The sequence below is a fragment of the Penicillium hispanicum genome, assembly GCF_028827665.1.
Source record: "Penicillium hispanicum strain IBT 35686 chromosome Unknown utg000003l_segment0_segment0, whole genome shotgun sequence".
NCBI classification, from domain to species: Eukaryota; Fungi; Ascomycota; class Eurotiomycetes; order Eurotiales; family Aspergillaceae; genus Penicillium; species Penicillium hispanicum.
In genome coordinates this window covers 248,164-264,015 of record NW_026623195.1, presented here as the reverse complement: position 1 = coordinate 264,015, position 15,852 = coordinate 248,164, and the positions used below count along the sequence as shown (strand labels likewise).

Here is a 15,852-nt window from a genome sequence, read left to right as displayed (position 1 = left end):
TGCCCCAGTTAGCGCCGATACAAATGTGGACTGGGAATCCAACTCGGCGAATTAAATCCATGTCGTATATCCACAGAACTATAGCCCAAGAAATTCCGAGCCGATGCCTCCCGTTCTCATAAAGGGGGGAGTTCAACGATAGGGATCGAGTATGTTCGAGCCGACAATCGCAGTCTCCAAGTGAGCGTCATGGTAGCTCTATATAATATGCGGCAAATTGCCGGCATCTGCCATCTGGCAGCTGCAGTTTCTGCCCTTTCCATTCCCGGATTCAAGGCCGAGGACATCATCACACGCGATGTCTGTATCCTCGGAGGCGGTGCCACAGGCACTTACGCCGCCGTGCAATTGAGAGAACAAGGGCACAGCGTGGCTCTTGTTGAGAAGAAGGAGCAGCTAGGAGGCCATGCAGAGACTCTTTACCTGCCTAATGGCAAGTATGTCAATTACGGCGTCGAGGGATACTTCAACAACGAGATCACCAAGGACTTTTTCAGTCAGCTGGATGTCGATTATGAGCTGCTCCTACCAGGCTCCATCATCTCGGAGAACGTCGATTTCAACACCGGCAAGAGGGTTCTTCCGGGCAACGAGATCCTTACCACTGTCGCGGCTGCTGTCCTGTACCGCGCGTCGATCGAGCAGTTTGACTACCTCGCGAGTGGCGCGTACTACCTACCCGAGGAAGTCCCTGAGGTCCTTCTTCGACCATTCCGTGAGTTCGTGGAGGAACACGCTCTTCAGGGAGCGATGGATTTGATATTTATGTTTGCCGAGAATGTGGGCAACCTCCTGGATGCGCCGCTGCTGTATGTGATTCAGAATTTTGGCATCACTCACATCAATGCACTTCTGGGAGGTGGATACATTCGACCGAAGAACGGCACTGGCGAGCTCTTCAGCAAGGCAGCCAATTACATAGACGAGGAGAATATCTTCTTCGAAACGACCGTTTCCCAGGCGCAGCGCAACTCCACCGGCGTGGAGATGATTGTCCAAAGTGCAGATGGGAGCCGCAAACTCATCCAGGCCAAGAAGCTTCTCATCACGTTCCCTCCAACGCTCCCCAGTTTGAGTGGTTTTGATCTCCGCGAGGAGGAGTCATCCTTGTTCGCCAAATGGGACCACAAGAATTATTACGCCGCCGCCATCACCAACACCGGCCTGCCCGACGGCATCAATGTTGCCAACACCAACCCGGACAATCAACCTGGCAGTCTTCCTCTGCCCCCATTCCAGTGGGAGTTAGAATACTCTGGAGTTTCAGGCTACTTCATGACCAAGATCGTTGCTGAGGCCAACTTCACCGCCGAAGATGCCAAGGAGCTGATCCGATCCGATCTCAAGCGCATGGGTGAGGCTGGTACATTCTCCACCACCGAACCGGAGATTGCGGCGTTTGCATCTCATTCCCCTGAAACCCTCATCGTCTCCGTGGACGATGTCAGAGATGGATTTTACAAAAAGCTGTATGCTTTGCAAGGGCAGCAGAGTACGTACTACACCGGATACACTTTCTGTACGGATTATTCGACGCCGCTGTGGAACTATACCAGCAGTGTTCTGGAAATGATGGATCTGTAGATAGATGATAATTTATGACACGCACGTTTGGGGTCCCATTCCGGGTCCCAATGCACAGTACAAGTGCTTTTGCGTGCTCTTGAGCCCTCACATCGTAGTCTCCAAATTTCTTCAAGTCTAGAACGCAAGAGAAATTCCATCTGATTTTCCGACTTGGCAGCGTCATCGTGAATTTCCCGATCGGGCGATATCGTCCGTGTCCAGAAATGGCAAGAGGTCCCGAGAGACGCCGCTGGCAGAATGATTATGGCGCAAATCAACAACATTCGCGTCTGTGAGGAAATAAATTTTGATATGGAGATCCACGGCGTCTTTCTCCACAGAGAAGACATGAGCTCATTATTATTGCTAGGTTTGATCGGTTGAGAACCCAAGCATGTGGAGTTGGCATGATTTCAACCTCTACAAGGCCCCTTTATTCACTTCTCTTACCTCTCTCGGTCGCACAGTGACAGTTGAAAATCTACTTCGAGCACCAGGTTTGGTGGTGGCAATTGAATATTGAAATAGGGTCATCCTGTGATCCTCATAGCCCTTCCATGACTGTATAAGCATGGCTGTGATCATCTTGCCAACACTGACTTTTAGACATATATCTCTCGCCTGAACCAACGCCTAAAGTTTGGAAGCATTTGTGAAGAGAAGATGGATGTATTGATCCGGCAGTAGGGCTTGCAAACATGTCTCCTCCAAATCCTGCCGTCTCTTGCCTGGTCATGACAGTGACTACTTGGCATTCCCAAAGTGTAGATACTCATCGATAGATGCAGAAAACATGCAGATCCGGCCCGTGCCTGCGTAGCATATTACCTTGTTGGGCTAGCACCATCGATGGATACTTCCCGTTCGGGCAATATGGCAAATAGTGGGTCCTTCCCGATATCCAACCTTGGAAAGAGGCAACCGCCGCGCCAACAACAGCATCCCGTCCTACAGAAGCCGGTGAGCAAGTGGCGTGCTATGCCGCATATCCTTACCTCGACAGTCTTTGCCCATGTTGGAGGTGACCCGCGGAAATGGGATTATAAAACGGGCAGCACCCCCTTCCGTGGTTCGCATTCTTCAAGTAAGGGTTGTCAGCTACAGTGCTTAAGTGCTTCATCGACACATCGATCCTACTTGAGCTTGCCCAAAACACCATCCCTCCATGAATGCTCCGACATATCACAACGATATCAACAGTATGGAGACCCCAAGCTCGGATCGGACCCGTACCAATGCCACCAGCCGGACAGCCTCTCTAGGGTCGGGCCCTGGGCAGACGGATTATCTCGACCTCCCCATCCGGGAAGTGAACGATGACGCCGATCTTCGAGAATACACCACCGAGACACGAGCAGGCGAGATCATCAAGCCGGTCAAATCAAATGTCACCGGCCAAACGGAGGACTGGAAGCTGGTTACTTTCACCATTGATGACCCCGAGAACCCGAAGAACTGGTCGAAGATGTACAAATGGTATTGTACCATGGTTGTTGCTTTCACCTGTTTTGTTGTCGCACTGTGCAGTAGTATCATTACTGCCAGGTTGGAAGGACCCATGGAAAGCTTCGGGGTATCTCGCGAAGTGAGCTTCGTCGTCGTGACGGTTTTTGTCATTGGCTTCGGTGTTGGTAAGTCGTCCACAAGTCCCATATTCTCGCTCGGGTGCTTACCATGACGCAGGCCCCATGGTTTTTGCGCCAATGTCCGAAATGATTGGAAGGCGTCCGGTATACGCCGTGACTCTACTATTTGCGGTGATCTTTGTGATCCCCTGTGCCGTTGCCAAAAACATTGGAACTTTGATCGTGTGTCGATTGATTGATGGAATAGCTTTCAGTGCACCAATGACCTTGGTCGGTGGCACCCTGGCGGATCTCTGGAAGAATGAAGAACGTGGCGTTCCAATGGCAGCTTTCAGCGCTGCTCCTTTCATTGGTCCTGCTATTGGTCCTCTTGTGGGTGGTTTCCTTGGTGATAACTGTGGCTGGAGATGGCTCTACTGGATGCAATTGATCCTGTCTTTCGTTGCCTGGGTTCTCATTACATTTACCGTCCCGGAGACATATGCGCCAATCTTGCTGAAGAAGCGAGCTCAGAAGTTACGCAAGGCGGAGAACGATGAAAAGTATACCACCGAAGCCGAACTCGATCCTCGACCTCTGGGCCAGAAGCTGCGCATAGTTCTCATCCGCCCCTTCCAGCTGCTCATCATGGAGCCGATCGTCCTGTTTATCGCCCTCTACATGTCGGTCTTGTATGGTTTGCTGTACATGTTCTTCGTTGCATACCCCATTGTCTATCAATCTGGAAAGGGCTGGAGTGCTTCAATGACTGGTCTGATGTTCATTCCCATGGCCATTGGTGTGCTCATGAGCGCTGCTTGCTCTCCGTTCGTGAACAAAAATTACCTCAAGATCTCAGCACAATACGGCGGCAAGCCTCCAGCAGAAAAACGCTTGATCCCGATGATGTGGTCTTGCTGGCTCATTCCCATCGGTCTATTCATCTTTGCCTGGACCTCCTATCCGAATATTCACTGGTTTGGACCGGCAATTGGAGGGTGGCCCGTTGGATTTGGCTTCATTTTCCTGTACAACTCGGCCAACAACTACCTCGGTGTGTATCCAATCCCCATACATTCTAGGGAGCCCAATTCTGACAAAATATTAGTCGATACCTATCAGCATCAGGCTGCTTCTGCTTTAGCAGCGAAAACATTTCTCCGGTCCATGTGGGGAGCTTCCACTGTGCTGTTCACTGAGCAGATGTATAATCGTCTGGGCTACCAGTGGGCAAGCTCACTTCTCGCTTTCCTTGCACTGGCATGCTGTGCCATCCCTTACGTGTTCTACTTGAAGGGCGAGTCAATTCGACGCTTCTCCAAGTATGCTTTCAGCGATGACGAGGAGAAGGGTGTCAAGGCTTGAACTCTCAGAGTCTGATCTGAGAAATCTTTATTTATAGGGGATGAATGAGAACTTCTCTGGCTCCAATATCCCCCACATTGACATTTCCTTTTACGACATGATGTTACTGCATTAATTTGTGATTATCATATCTTGGCACGGTTATTGGCGCTTGTGACAACTAAACGATAGATCTATGGATAGAGAGAATTCTATACAGATACTACATAATACAACCTCAATTCAAATTATTTCTTCCAGCTCATACCAAGGCAGTCCGTGGATATATTGCAATATCTCTGGCCATGAGGACAAGTCCTCTTCTATAGAATGAAAAATTTGCATTTGTCCTCAACTTCCTTTGACATCGCTGACGTAGGGCATTCTTCCGGATTGGGATGCCCCACATCACGTGCAGCGACAGATAAGGACCGCGGGCGATGATGCTTTCCCAGCTTTCCACAGCGCCTCCGATTCAGAGCAATCGTCTGCCCGCCATGCGAACGCGACGCGAGTGATGGACTAACACAGTCATCCTGCTTATAATACGCCATATTACACTTTTCTCCGAATTAGCTGCGCACCGATTCTTGCCTGTCCTTCATTTCAAGCTGTCGACGGTCGCATGAATCGATTGCATTACCCGATACACGATACATTCGAAGAGTTTACTTGAAACATTGAACGATCCGTCAAAACATAATGACATCGCCGTACCCTCCCTCCAACTCTATTTCACCGGCCGACGGCCTTGTCGCGCCCAACAGGTCCATCTCCGATTTGCCCCAATCTCAGGTGGATGCCATCATTCGTACAAAGCGAAAGGCGCGCGAACCCAAAGCATGCTATCCGTGTCATGCGCGCAAGGTAAAGTGTGATCGGAACCTGCCATGCGACGGATGTGTCAAGCGCGATCATGCAGACCTCTGTTCCTACGAGCGCCCTTCCAAGAGACGCTCGCAAGCCTTCCACGAGAGTCCCGTGGGTGGTGCTACAACATCTTCTATGGCGGAGCCATCAGCGCTCTACGGCTATGATGATCATCCGGCACCACACGTGAAGCCAGAACCTATCGCCCCTCGAACGAACAGTGCTAGTGTTGACGGCCGTGTGACAATTGCTCGGGACGAATGGGACAATGTGCGCAACCGGCTGCGAGAAATGGAGTCCACCATATCATCACTGCGTATGGGCCTTGAGCGAGCCGAAGAAAACCCCGTGGTGACCCTCGATTCTGGGAGCGCACAGAGTACCGATGCAGGTTCCCGTTCCAAGGGTGCCTCGCCCGAACGCGAGGGCATCCATGCGGCAAACACTCTTGGCCAGGGTACTGTCCACCTGGGCTCCCGTTCGGTCTTGGCTTATATTTTGAACAACAAGTCTGGGTCGGACCAGCTCCAGGCGCTGCTCGAGGGAGGGATACTGCCTAAACTGGGGCTGGATAACGAATCTGCAACATATCCTTTTGTCGACTTGTGGTCATCGGATATGTCAACATTTGATGTCAGCGCTGTCTGCAGCGCTCTTCCAACTGACCAGCAGTGCAGGGAGTAAGTTATCTGATAGAGCGACAATCTGGCAGTCCGAGCTAATACCCTTTGCTACAGCTTCTTTTACTACTATAAGGATATCGCGGGTGCCATTTATCCCGTAATTGAAGACATACAAGAATTTGGCAAGAGCCTTGAGCTTCTTCTGCAGAGCAGAATTGCATCTGGGGGTGTCTACAGGGAGGATACCGATGAGGCGCAAAACCCATTCGGCGTGAGCATCGCCTACTTGGGACTTTTGTTTGCTGTCTTGGCTTCTGGCTGCCAGTCGTCTGATTTGGGAAGCAAAGAAAGAGAATTGACCTCGCAGGTCTATGGTAGGTGACAAACAGGAGCTTTGGATGCAGATTTTCCTCCGGCTAACATCCTTCCCTAGTGTGCTGTTCTTACCAGTGCCTTCGAATGACCAATTTCTTGTCCCAGCCGACCATTGAAGCCATTCAAACACTTCTGGTCATTGGAAATGTTCTTTCCTACAACATGAATCCTGGGATTTCATATGTCTTGCTGGGGATGACCCTTCGCATGGGATTGGCACTTGGTCTGCATGTCGAGTCAAGCAGGTTTTCGGCAGGGGAGCGGTATCGCCGCCGCCATGTCTGGTAAGATCTCTGCCAGTCAGCAATCAGATGGGACAATCGAAGCTAATAGTCGTAGGTGGTCCATGGCATGGCAAGACAGCCATTTTTCTCTTTCGTATGACCGCCCTTCCACCACTGCTGTCAGCCAGCCGGATATTGCCTATCGAGAGGGCGCAGCCCCTGGCGACCTCTCCTATTTTGAGACACTTTGCCGGGTTATCTCCCTGGCGCTGGAGGTAGTCCGTATTCGAATGCTTAGTCCCCACGCTCAGATCAGTTTTGAAAGCATCCAAGGCTACAAGGAAAGAATAAAGCACATCATGGTTGAGGCAAAGCCCCACCTGCGGGATGCAAAGTGGTGCTCGACATCAACCGAGCACCTAGAGCGAGTCGTGTTAAAGCTACATTCGTCCTACTTTTCCTCTGAGCTCTGCCGGCCTGCGCTCAAGCCAACGGCGGATGTAGCTGATCCTGGTGCTGCTAGTATGCGCCGAGATTGTGTCGCCAACCTCATGACCACTGTCGAGGCCTACATTGAAATACATAACATCAGTACCCATGCAGCTCGGTCCTGGATCGCATTGCAACGTGCGATTAGCTCTGCATTCCTCCTTGCTGTTATTGAGGAAGCCAAATCTGATCCTAGCGTTTGGAACCTTCTGCAGCAACTGGAGGACATCATCGCTCAACGGGCTAGCACGGAGCGCGCATATGATACCGGGGAGCTCACTGGGGCTGCTGGCAATATGACATCTCAGGCCCAAGGCATGGGTACCTACGACCCGATCACTGGTGCGACAAACCCACTGGGCTCTGTTCCGCCTCATATGGATCCTAACTCTCCTGCTATGGCTGTTCCTGATACTCAAACGCAATGGGCCAAGTCGCTGGCCAAGACGCATCGTGCTTTGCAGAAACTACTCGCTGCTTTCGGCAACCAGCACATTCGGCCGACAACTGGACGAAGCCCTGCATATCCATCCCAGTCTAACCCCAACTCTGCTGTGGGCTCGATGGGAACCTTTGTTTCTCCTGCGTCAGCAGCTTTGACGCCAAGTGTTGGGTCTCTGCCACCCCCCACCCCTGAGAGCTCAGGCAGCGGCGAATGGACAATTCCCAACATTATTGACCGTGCATCAGAGTATATCCATCCACCACTATGGAGCTAGAGGCAGAGGAACTATGAATTGGTTATTCATATCTTGTTAGTTTTTGTTACAGTGGCAGCACGGAAGCATTTTCTCGGCGTCGGCGATACGAAAACTCATGGTGTCTGGTTTGGGATCATTGGCACGGGGACTTGGGGGCTTATCGACATATACCGCCACTTCCGTTGTCTATAGGTTCTTGTTCGAAAATATCATTACACCTCTCACATCTAGGTGGTGTGGAGCACGTGCATGCGATGAGAATCGGCTTCCCGCCTGGCCCTGAACTTGCAACATCCTTCATCTTAGTTCTCTCGCTGCTCTAGGTGAAAGATTCTAAAAAGACACACACCGGCCTCAGGCCTTGATGGCTGAGCGCAGTTCACCCACGAATTTTCCCAAGCCGAAACCAGGCCCGGCACCTCCAGCTATGGTTTAACCCTAGCGAAAATGTCCCTTCGAACCATCACTCCATGCCAGTGATTCTCTGCCAGCATTTGCTGTTCCTAGCAGGAGTTTCAGACTGTCTCCGACTGGAATGCTCACCGTACCTGTTGCTAGGATATCACCAGTCTGCAGACGGCGCCAGTGCTCGCGAGATAGGCACACCAGCTCGACATTTCAGCCCAGATTTCCTGACTGTTGTAACACAGTCAGAAAGATGACCGTACTTTCAGCACGAGTCACACTGCGTGGATGAGGCCATGCCTGGACTCGAGAAGATCTTGAAATATGAGCCTACGTCATAGTCCATCATACAACCGCCTTATGTTCATTGGCGTGTCATCCTGGTCGTCAGAGAGACATGCGAGATCCAGGGATCCCTTGCACTGGAAGTCACTGGAACACACCGCTCCATGTTCATTAACCATGAGCAGGATCAGGGGATTGTCCAGCCTCAAGAGACTCAAATCGGCGCATGTGGATGGACCAACGTGGTACAGCATCGGGCGATTTCCTGCAGCAGTCAGCCAAGTTCCAATATCCACCGTGGATGTTAACTCTCACCTCACGAGTTTGGGCCCTCTGCTGGACAGAACTGGGACAAAGTGTAGGCATCTTCAAAGCATGTTTCTGCTGTTCTTTCTCGACAGAACTATTCTTCTGCTACTCTCAAGCTGCACGAACAGAATTGGCCTCATATCTTCCGAGATAAAATCATTGTCTACTGCTTAACCAGCTATCATGTCTTCCACGCTAGCAACTCAACATTACAAGGTCGGGGTGTTAATCTTCCAGGAAGTGGACATTCTCGACTTCACCGGCCCGATGGAGGTCTTGTCTCATGTCTCGCACAATCGCAACCCGGACGACCCTGACCGAATGTTCGCGATTCAAACCATTGCGGCAACCTCGACAGTTCGAGCGGCAAGCTCTTTTACTGTGAAGGCTGATACCCTCTTGGAACTTGCAATCAAAGACATCGCAGAGTACGATATCCTGGTTGTCCCTGGTGCACCACCCAGTGTGATCCAGCCACTGATCGAAAACAACGCGCCGGAGGTTGATTTCATCCGCAAGTTTGCGGCGCTTCCACCCACTCCCTCTGAAAGACCACGTATCCTCTTCTCGGTCTGCACGGGCGCTTTATTACTCGGGGGTGCCGGTACGCTGTCCGGGATGACAGTGACCACTCACCATCGCGCGGTTGACGTGCTCCGAGAGATATGCGCTCGATTCAACGACAAAAACGACCCCCCGACGAATGTAGTGCATAAGCGCTACATTGATGGGGGTCACCTAGCAGGTGGTGCTGTACAGGTCATCACGGCTGGGGGGATTAGCTCTGGTCTCGACGCCACATTCTATCTCGTGCGCCAGCTGGCCTCTCCTGAGATGGCCGCTTTCGTGTCCCGGCTCATGGAGTATGACTGGACCGAGCTGAGAAGTTGATGCTAAATCCAGACATGTATTTGAGAAACGCGGGGCATTTGGACTCTAGTCTAGAACCTTCTCGAGGAATAGGGTGGGATGTATGACAGTCATCAGTGTCCGAGTCGGCGCCCTCATACAAGATGAACGCAGATTACTTGTTCCTTGAGCCACGAGTTTCCCCCTGTAGCACCATTATGCTGTAAAGCTTAGCCCGCATCCGACTAAGCTTTCCCAACGAAACAGTAAAGATGGGAGTTCTCTTAATGGGCATCTTCGACACGTCAATGTTGCTATCGGGGCGGTTTGAACTCGGCTTCATCCCCGACAACCCTGAATAAAGCACCGATGATTTCTCATCCAAGAAGCTCAGGTGACGTGATGTTACACTTCAAGGGGGCAAATAGTCGGATTTAGCTTTTTCTGGTCTTTGACAGAACAGGCGAGGGTATCGCGCCGACCTGGGAACCCAGAGTTATCGGAGGTGAGGCCGAAGTCAACCTCTTCGAGATCAGCCTCGGTGGTACGTGAATGCAGATCTCGTCATCCGGGGGACCATCTCTCGAGGTGGCAACCTACACGATGCTGGGACCATCCTTTATCCTCCGTGGCCACTGACCTGTTGACGAGCTTTGCTGACAACATCTCAATAATACGCTTCATCTGTCTGCCGTGCCTCGCAAACGCATCAACTGTACCCTCGAACAGCTCTTCTTGGCACCGGGATCCTCCTGTTATTGTTTTAGGTCTCTTCGTGTCTTTCACTCGAAGCCCCGGCCCCCACGCGCAGAAAAGATGCGTGAGTAGCCATTGCCAAGTTGTACAGGACCAATGGATGGCTGTCTTTTGATCGTCTAGGTTCAGCTATATTCCTGATGTCTGAGTCCGCAGTGCTGGATACAGTCATCTGGCTGAGTATCGTCGCGGCCCGACTCCAGCGCTGCGCCGGGTATTTAGCGCCATATCCTTCCAGCGCCAGTGGGAAAACTGACCTTACGGTGGCTGTGATCTCCAACTGAGACAATCCAAGTCAGGCAAAAAGCTGAATCCCATCCTTCGAGCTCCACTACGCCGATCTCACCAGAAAATCAGGCTGTGGCCGGACCCCAATTCCACTCCGGTCATCATGGTTGCTCTGACACCCGTTGCGGACATGATCTCACCGACAGTTTTTCCACCCAACTCCACCAAGAATTCCATTGATCCTTCCGAGAAGATCGACGCTGCCAAGCAGGCTCCTCTGACGATCGAAACCGAGAATTCAGCCCTGTCTTCCAAATCTGACTGTGCCAATATCTTCGGGTCGATTGCCGCAAACGGCTATCTCTCTGCACAACACTATGAAAACGCTCTCAACGGTGCCATTGTCTCCGCTGCAACCCCTGAAACTCTCTCAAACACCCTCACAATGGCCGTGGAGATCTTGAAAGTTATTGAGAGCTATGGCGTGGACTATGAGAAGACTGGCGGCTCCTGGAAAGGGCTCGAATCATTTGTTCCCACCGTGGCCGAGCGCGTCCAGCGCCAGGAGCCCATTCGCATGATTCTACCGGCATTCCCCTTTAAATCACCCAATGCGCGCGATAAGGTGCTGGGCACAATGCCCGACTTTGGCGAGGAGTTGGCTCTGGCGCATCTCAATGGACTATGTGAGAATATCGCCCAGGTATATGAGCCGGGCGCCGATGTATACATTAGCTCCGATGGTCTGGTCTACAACGGTGAGTCCAGGAGCGATTTTAACTTTGAGATCAACTGCACGATCTAACGAGATTCGGCCAGATATCCTGGGAGTCCCCGATGAGACCGTGTGGGACTATGGAGAGACACTGCGAAAGATGGCCGTCGACAAGGGCCTGCACCACATCAAGTTCATTCGTCTCTTCGAGCTGTTGGACCATCCCTGGTTCCAGGCTACCAGCCAGGAAGCCGCAAAAGCTTTCTACCTCGCCCATGCCGGCTGTCTCCGTCGTGAACTGATGTATGTCTTTGGCGATCCAACCTTCGACGCCGATGAGGCCATCAAGACCGACAATGATACCTGCTTGACCTATCGCGGGTATATCAAGTTCTTGACCAAGGACCTGGCCCACAAAGAGGATACTAAGCTTATGTCCAAGCGCGCAAGACAAGCCCAGATTGCTCAGATTGCGCGCCAGATGATCATCCGCGGAAAGATGTTCGCCGCCGCCATTAGAGCCAACCGCAAGGACTACGTGCGGCTGTCAATCCACGAGTCCGCCGGGGAGAAGAAATTGTCTGCTTCTCTGATCCCACAGGTGCGGGGTGCCTTGGGGTATACACCCTGGCATGCCTCCGTGGCCATCGGGCTAGATGGGTCATATCGCACCGTCCATGCCGAGGACGTCCGGGACACACACGACCTGGTCTACCGAAACGGGCAGCCCTACTTCTTCCGCGAGAAGTCTGATCTGTTTGATTGGACTGCAGATGGTCTGTCAGTCAAGTTCGAGCATCTCTACCCGTGCGGCTTGATCGTCCGGCCGGCCGATATCGATAATGTCAACCCACCGCCGTCCATCCGCGCGATCCCTATGCGCAAAGTCCGCCAACTCTCCAATGGAATGTCGCCTGTGATCCTCCGTGGATTCGCGGATACCCTTGAGGAAGATCTCTATGTCCGCGCTGCTTCTGATATGGGCACGATCCTCCCGTGGAGCTTTGGCATTATTCAGAAAGTGCGCGACACCGGCCGCTCAGACAAGATGGGCAACAACGTCACTTCCAACGAGGCTATGCCCATGCATTTCGATGGCATGTTCAAGTTTGAAGACATCACAGATCCAGAGACCGGAGAGACGAAGAAGGTCCAACGTCCACCCGGATACCAATTCTTCACCTGTCCGGCCACAGCCCCGAAGGGTAGTGGCTTCACTCTCTTCGCCAGCTCGCGGCTGTTCTGGCGTTACCTGCCGCTTCCATGGACGGCGGAACGACTGCAGGGTGTTAAATGGGCCATGGACAACGACGGATTCTGGGATGCGAAGCTGAAGGACCTCCCACTCACGGTCAAGCACCCCGTCTCGGGCCTGCCCTGTCTGCGCTGGCACCAGCCCTGGGATTCCACCAAGACCAAGTTCTCGACCTGTGATGTGACCATTGAAAATGATGATAACAGCCTAGTCGAGGTGATCGACCGGGTCACATATGACCACCGGGTCTGTCTGCGTTTCGAGTGGGAGCGCGGAGATCTATTGATCAGCGATAACACTGCAATGCTGCACACTCGTACTGGGTATGTTAGTGACTGTGAGCGGGAGCTGTGGCGCATTCATTTTGACTAAAATTACCGTACGGTTGTGGAACTATGCGATGCTTATGGCTTGAGAGCGGTTTCTGTCATCCCTTGAAGTCGCTCGTCATCTACCGAAAGGTTTCTCTGTGTCTATTTGCCCCAATTTGGCCATACGTTCCTTAGAAGTCTTGAACTGCTTGAAAGATATCAAGTGTCCTGTTTAAAATCAATGGATCTGCGTGTGCACGATCTATTCTCTAGGAATCAATTGCTGATTTCAAGGGACAAACGCCTCTGCACATTTTTATCCAGCTCTGCGTATAAACGCCCTGGTCCTTTGCTAGGACTCTAGTATATATTATTTGAACACGTCTCACAATCTGAATGAACTTATCATTCCCCGCTCTTCGCGTTGAATACATCCTGCTACTATTTCCCTATTTCTCGTTCAATCCCTGAAGCGCACCGTGCACTGGTATTCGGTTGGTGTAGCTTCCTCCCGCTGGTGATCTAGATTCATTCTTTGTATAAACAGTGATATAATATTCCCGTCAGATCAACATATGTTCCTATCTCCATGATACCATTGAACTGACAAGCCGCTCCTCTACCCCCATAGCTGGGCATAACGTATACGCACCCTCCATAGCGAGGTTTCTGTCTGGAACATAATTCATCGTCGCAGAGCCGGAAGGCTTCCGCCAGCAGAGCTTGGACTCTTGTGCAACGGACACGCGGACACATACGAACTGGGGCCACTCCATGTTCTGGATAACATGCGAGATGTCGAGACTGAATGTGTGTTTTGTATTTGACACTGACACGAAACGGCTGATTGGGTCAGCTGTACTGGTTGCATGTTATCCGCAATGTTGCTGCCCGGGAGCACGTTTGCTAGGGGTGTATATCCTACAGAAGGCGCTGGTATCGAGTCCGGTGGCATGATGACAATTATCTTGGAGGGAGACGCGGCGTTTAAGATTTGGAGGATCTGGGGTAAAGCACTTTCTGTGGGGGATTTTGTTAGAACATGCTGTAAACTAGGAAAACGATTGCGCTTGCCTGTTGCAATATAATATAGTGGCGGATTGACTGACGGGGAGTAATTCGACCCCAGTGAGCCTCCAGTCGGCGAGAGATCTTGGAAGGCATCTCCATCGTGGCTGTGCGTGTTCACCGAGTTCGATTGTAGACTGCAATTCATCCCGTTTGGCAATGACGGGGTCGAGCATAGTTGATCGCCCACGTATCCTCCATCAATGCAATATGGAACCCCCGAGAAGGTGGCCGGGGACTGGCACGTCGTCATTTCACTTGACCACGGCACTGCGGAGCATGGCGGTGTGAAAGGTGTAGATGGTTCCGAGGCCAGAGGTGAGAAATCCCGTGCGTCGATGTTCAAATCCCCATCCGGGTGTGATGCATGGCATGGATTGATGAGCGGAGAAGGCGCAAATGGCTGATCCCAGCCGTTGAGAGTCGCGGCGGCTCGAAGCTCGTTGGCGATGACACGCTCCTGCAACTTCGCAATGCGGTCTCTGATCTTGCGGCCTGGGGGTCATTGAGCGTCGCTTCTCTGGTGTCCAGCCCTCGGTGACGACTTACGGTGGTTTCTTTGTGAGAGTCGATTCTGAAGCCGCCGTCTTTCCAGTGGATCTTGCTTCTGGCTGGGCGTCTCTTCGCGATTCGGAGAGTCCGGTCGAGATTCGGCTCTCATGGCTGGAATGAGTTGGTGTCTTGGGTAATTCTCACTTCCAAATCGACTCTGCCGTTATTGACGTGATTCCTCGCAGGGCCAAACTCTTGCTCCAGGTCTACAGCGCGATCTAACGCCGGCAATCAGCCCGATCTTGCCGTGTTTATAACTCGCGTCTTCATGAACGCGACTCCAGATCCATGCGAGTCCACGAGCACTTGGCCACCGCTCCAATCTCACCGTGACACACATCTGTGCAACGGGGACCTCCCCGGAGGAACCGTGAATCGGTCTGAAAATGACTGGCAATAGATCAACGGCCACACCTCCAGCCGCGTTCGTTCTGGGACCATGTCCACCCATGCCGCTTGTCCCAGCTCAGCTCAGGCTTATCCTTTGTGGCGATGGATTCCTGGATCGACCATCTCAATCGCTCATTTGTGGAGCGGTTCCACGACGGCGGCGACGCCTGAGAGCCATTCCCAGGATCATCCAGCGCCTGGGGAGAGCGCTGGCCCTGGATCTCCGGCTACCAGCGGTCTGGAATGTGGCGTAGCACACGAATGGATCGCAATGCAGAGCATTTCGTGTATGCCGCACCATCTGGAGTCACTTGGCGTGGCGAGAGCTGTACCACCCCATGGGCGATGGCGAGATCGGGGCTGTGGATGGACCCCAGGGCAGTCGCTATATCGTGGATTCTTCCCCGTTGAGCTGGAAGCATCCCGAAACTGGACGCGCTACCTCGATCGTGCATGACCCCCAAGCATCGTTGGATGAATTGAGCTCGTCTACATGGTCCGAACTCTCTGCATTTGCTGCTTTTGACCAGATCACGAGCCATGTTGCCGCAACCATAAATTCACATCCAACCCTTGGGGAACCAAAAAGAGGCAGGTTAATAGGATTCCATGCGACTGAGCGCAATCGTGTCGGTCAGGAAGCAGGGAAATGGGTAAAGCTGAGCCTCCAAAAATAGAAGCCACTGACTTTCTGGATAGAACTGTCCACGGAGTGTCCCAGCCCGGTTCTCCTCGGATGTTAAAGCGACAAAGCATAACGATGACGAGACCCGCACGAATATCCCCCGGCCCCGGGCTAAGACGATCCCAGATGGCAATGGGACTTGGATCCTTCTCTTGTGACGATACAAGTAGATATACATCTTGTACATCTTGCCGCTGGACGCAGTGGCCGACCATGCTGGTCAACTGCGCTACTCGTTGACCGCTATCCATGTCCTAGCTGGTCTGGGTCTCCTCCGAGCCAGGAAA

At 52.2% G+C, this 15,852-nt stretch overlaps 6 protein-coding genes across 6 annotated transcripts; 5 read left to right on the top strand and 1 right to left on the bottom strand.

The window, feature by feature from the left end:
- Positions 1-207: 207 nt before the first annotated feature.
- Positions 208-1,584, top strand: N7459_002501 (uncharacterized protein; the record flags this gene model as incomplete). The annotated part of the gene is made up of 1 exon (XM_056941686.1): positions 208-1,584. The coding sequence occupies one exon, from the start codon at positions 208-210 to the stop codon at positions 1,582-1,584; it is 1,377 nt and encodes a 458-aa protein (XP_056801569.1).
- A 1,147-nt stretch (positions 1,585-2,731) lies between these two features.
- Positions 2,732-4,496, top strand: N7459_002500 (MFS transporter; the record flags this gene model as incomplete). The annotated part of the gene is made up of 3 exons (XM_056941685.1): positions 2,732-3,197; positions 3,250-4,185; positions 4,240-4,496. The coding sequence occupies 3 exons, from the start codon at positions 2,732-2,734 to the stop codon at positions 4,494-4,496; spliced, it is 1,659 nt and encodes a 552-aa protein (XP_056801568.1).
- Positions 4,497-5,177: 681 nt separating this feature from the next.
- Positions 5,178-7,775, top strand: N7459_002499 (putative C6 transcription factor; the record flags this gene model as incomplete). The annotated part of the gene is made up of 4 exons (XM_056941684.1): positions 5,178-6,025; positions 6,083-6,342; positions 6,402-6,627; positions 6,683-7,775. The coding sequence occupies 4 exons, from the start codon at positions 5,178-5,180 to the stop codon at positions 7,773-7,775; spliced, it is 2,427 nt and encodes an 808-aa protein (XP_056801567.1).
- Positions 7,776-8,939: 1,164 nt separating this feature from the next.
- Positions 8,940-9,647, top strand: xanA (isonitrile hydratase-like protein xanA; the record flags this gene model as incomplete). The annotated part of the gene is made up of 1 exon (XM_056941683.1): positions 8,940-9,647. One exon carries the CDS (start codon positions 8,940-8,942, stop codon positions 9,645-9,647), a length of 708 nt encoding a protein of 235 aa, XP_056801566.1.
- A 1,105-nt stretch (positions 9,648-10,752) lies between these two features.
- Positions 10,753-12,931, top strand: xanB (isocyanide synthase xanB; the record flags this gene model as incomplete). Its single annotated transcript, XM_056941682.1, has 2 exons — positions 10,753-11,347; positions 11,409-12,931. 2 exons carry the CDS (start codon positions 10,753-10,755, stop codon positions 12,929-12,931), a joined length of 2,118 nt encoding a protein of 705 aa, XP_056801565.1.
- Positions 12,932-13,319: 388 nt separating this feature from the next.
- Positions 13,320-14,599, bottom strand: xanC (transcription factor xanC; the record flags this gene model as incomplete). The annotated part of the gene is made up of 4 exons (XM_056941681.1): positions 13,320-13,354; positions 13,523-13,649; positions 13,733-14,433; positions 14,488-14,599. The coding sequence occupies 4 exons, from the start codon at positions 14,597-14,599 to the stop codon at positions 13,320-13,322; spliced, it is 975 nt and encodes a 324-aa protein (XP_056801564.1).
- Positions 14,600-15,852: the final 1,253 nt, after the last annotated feature.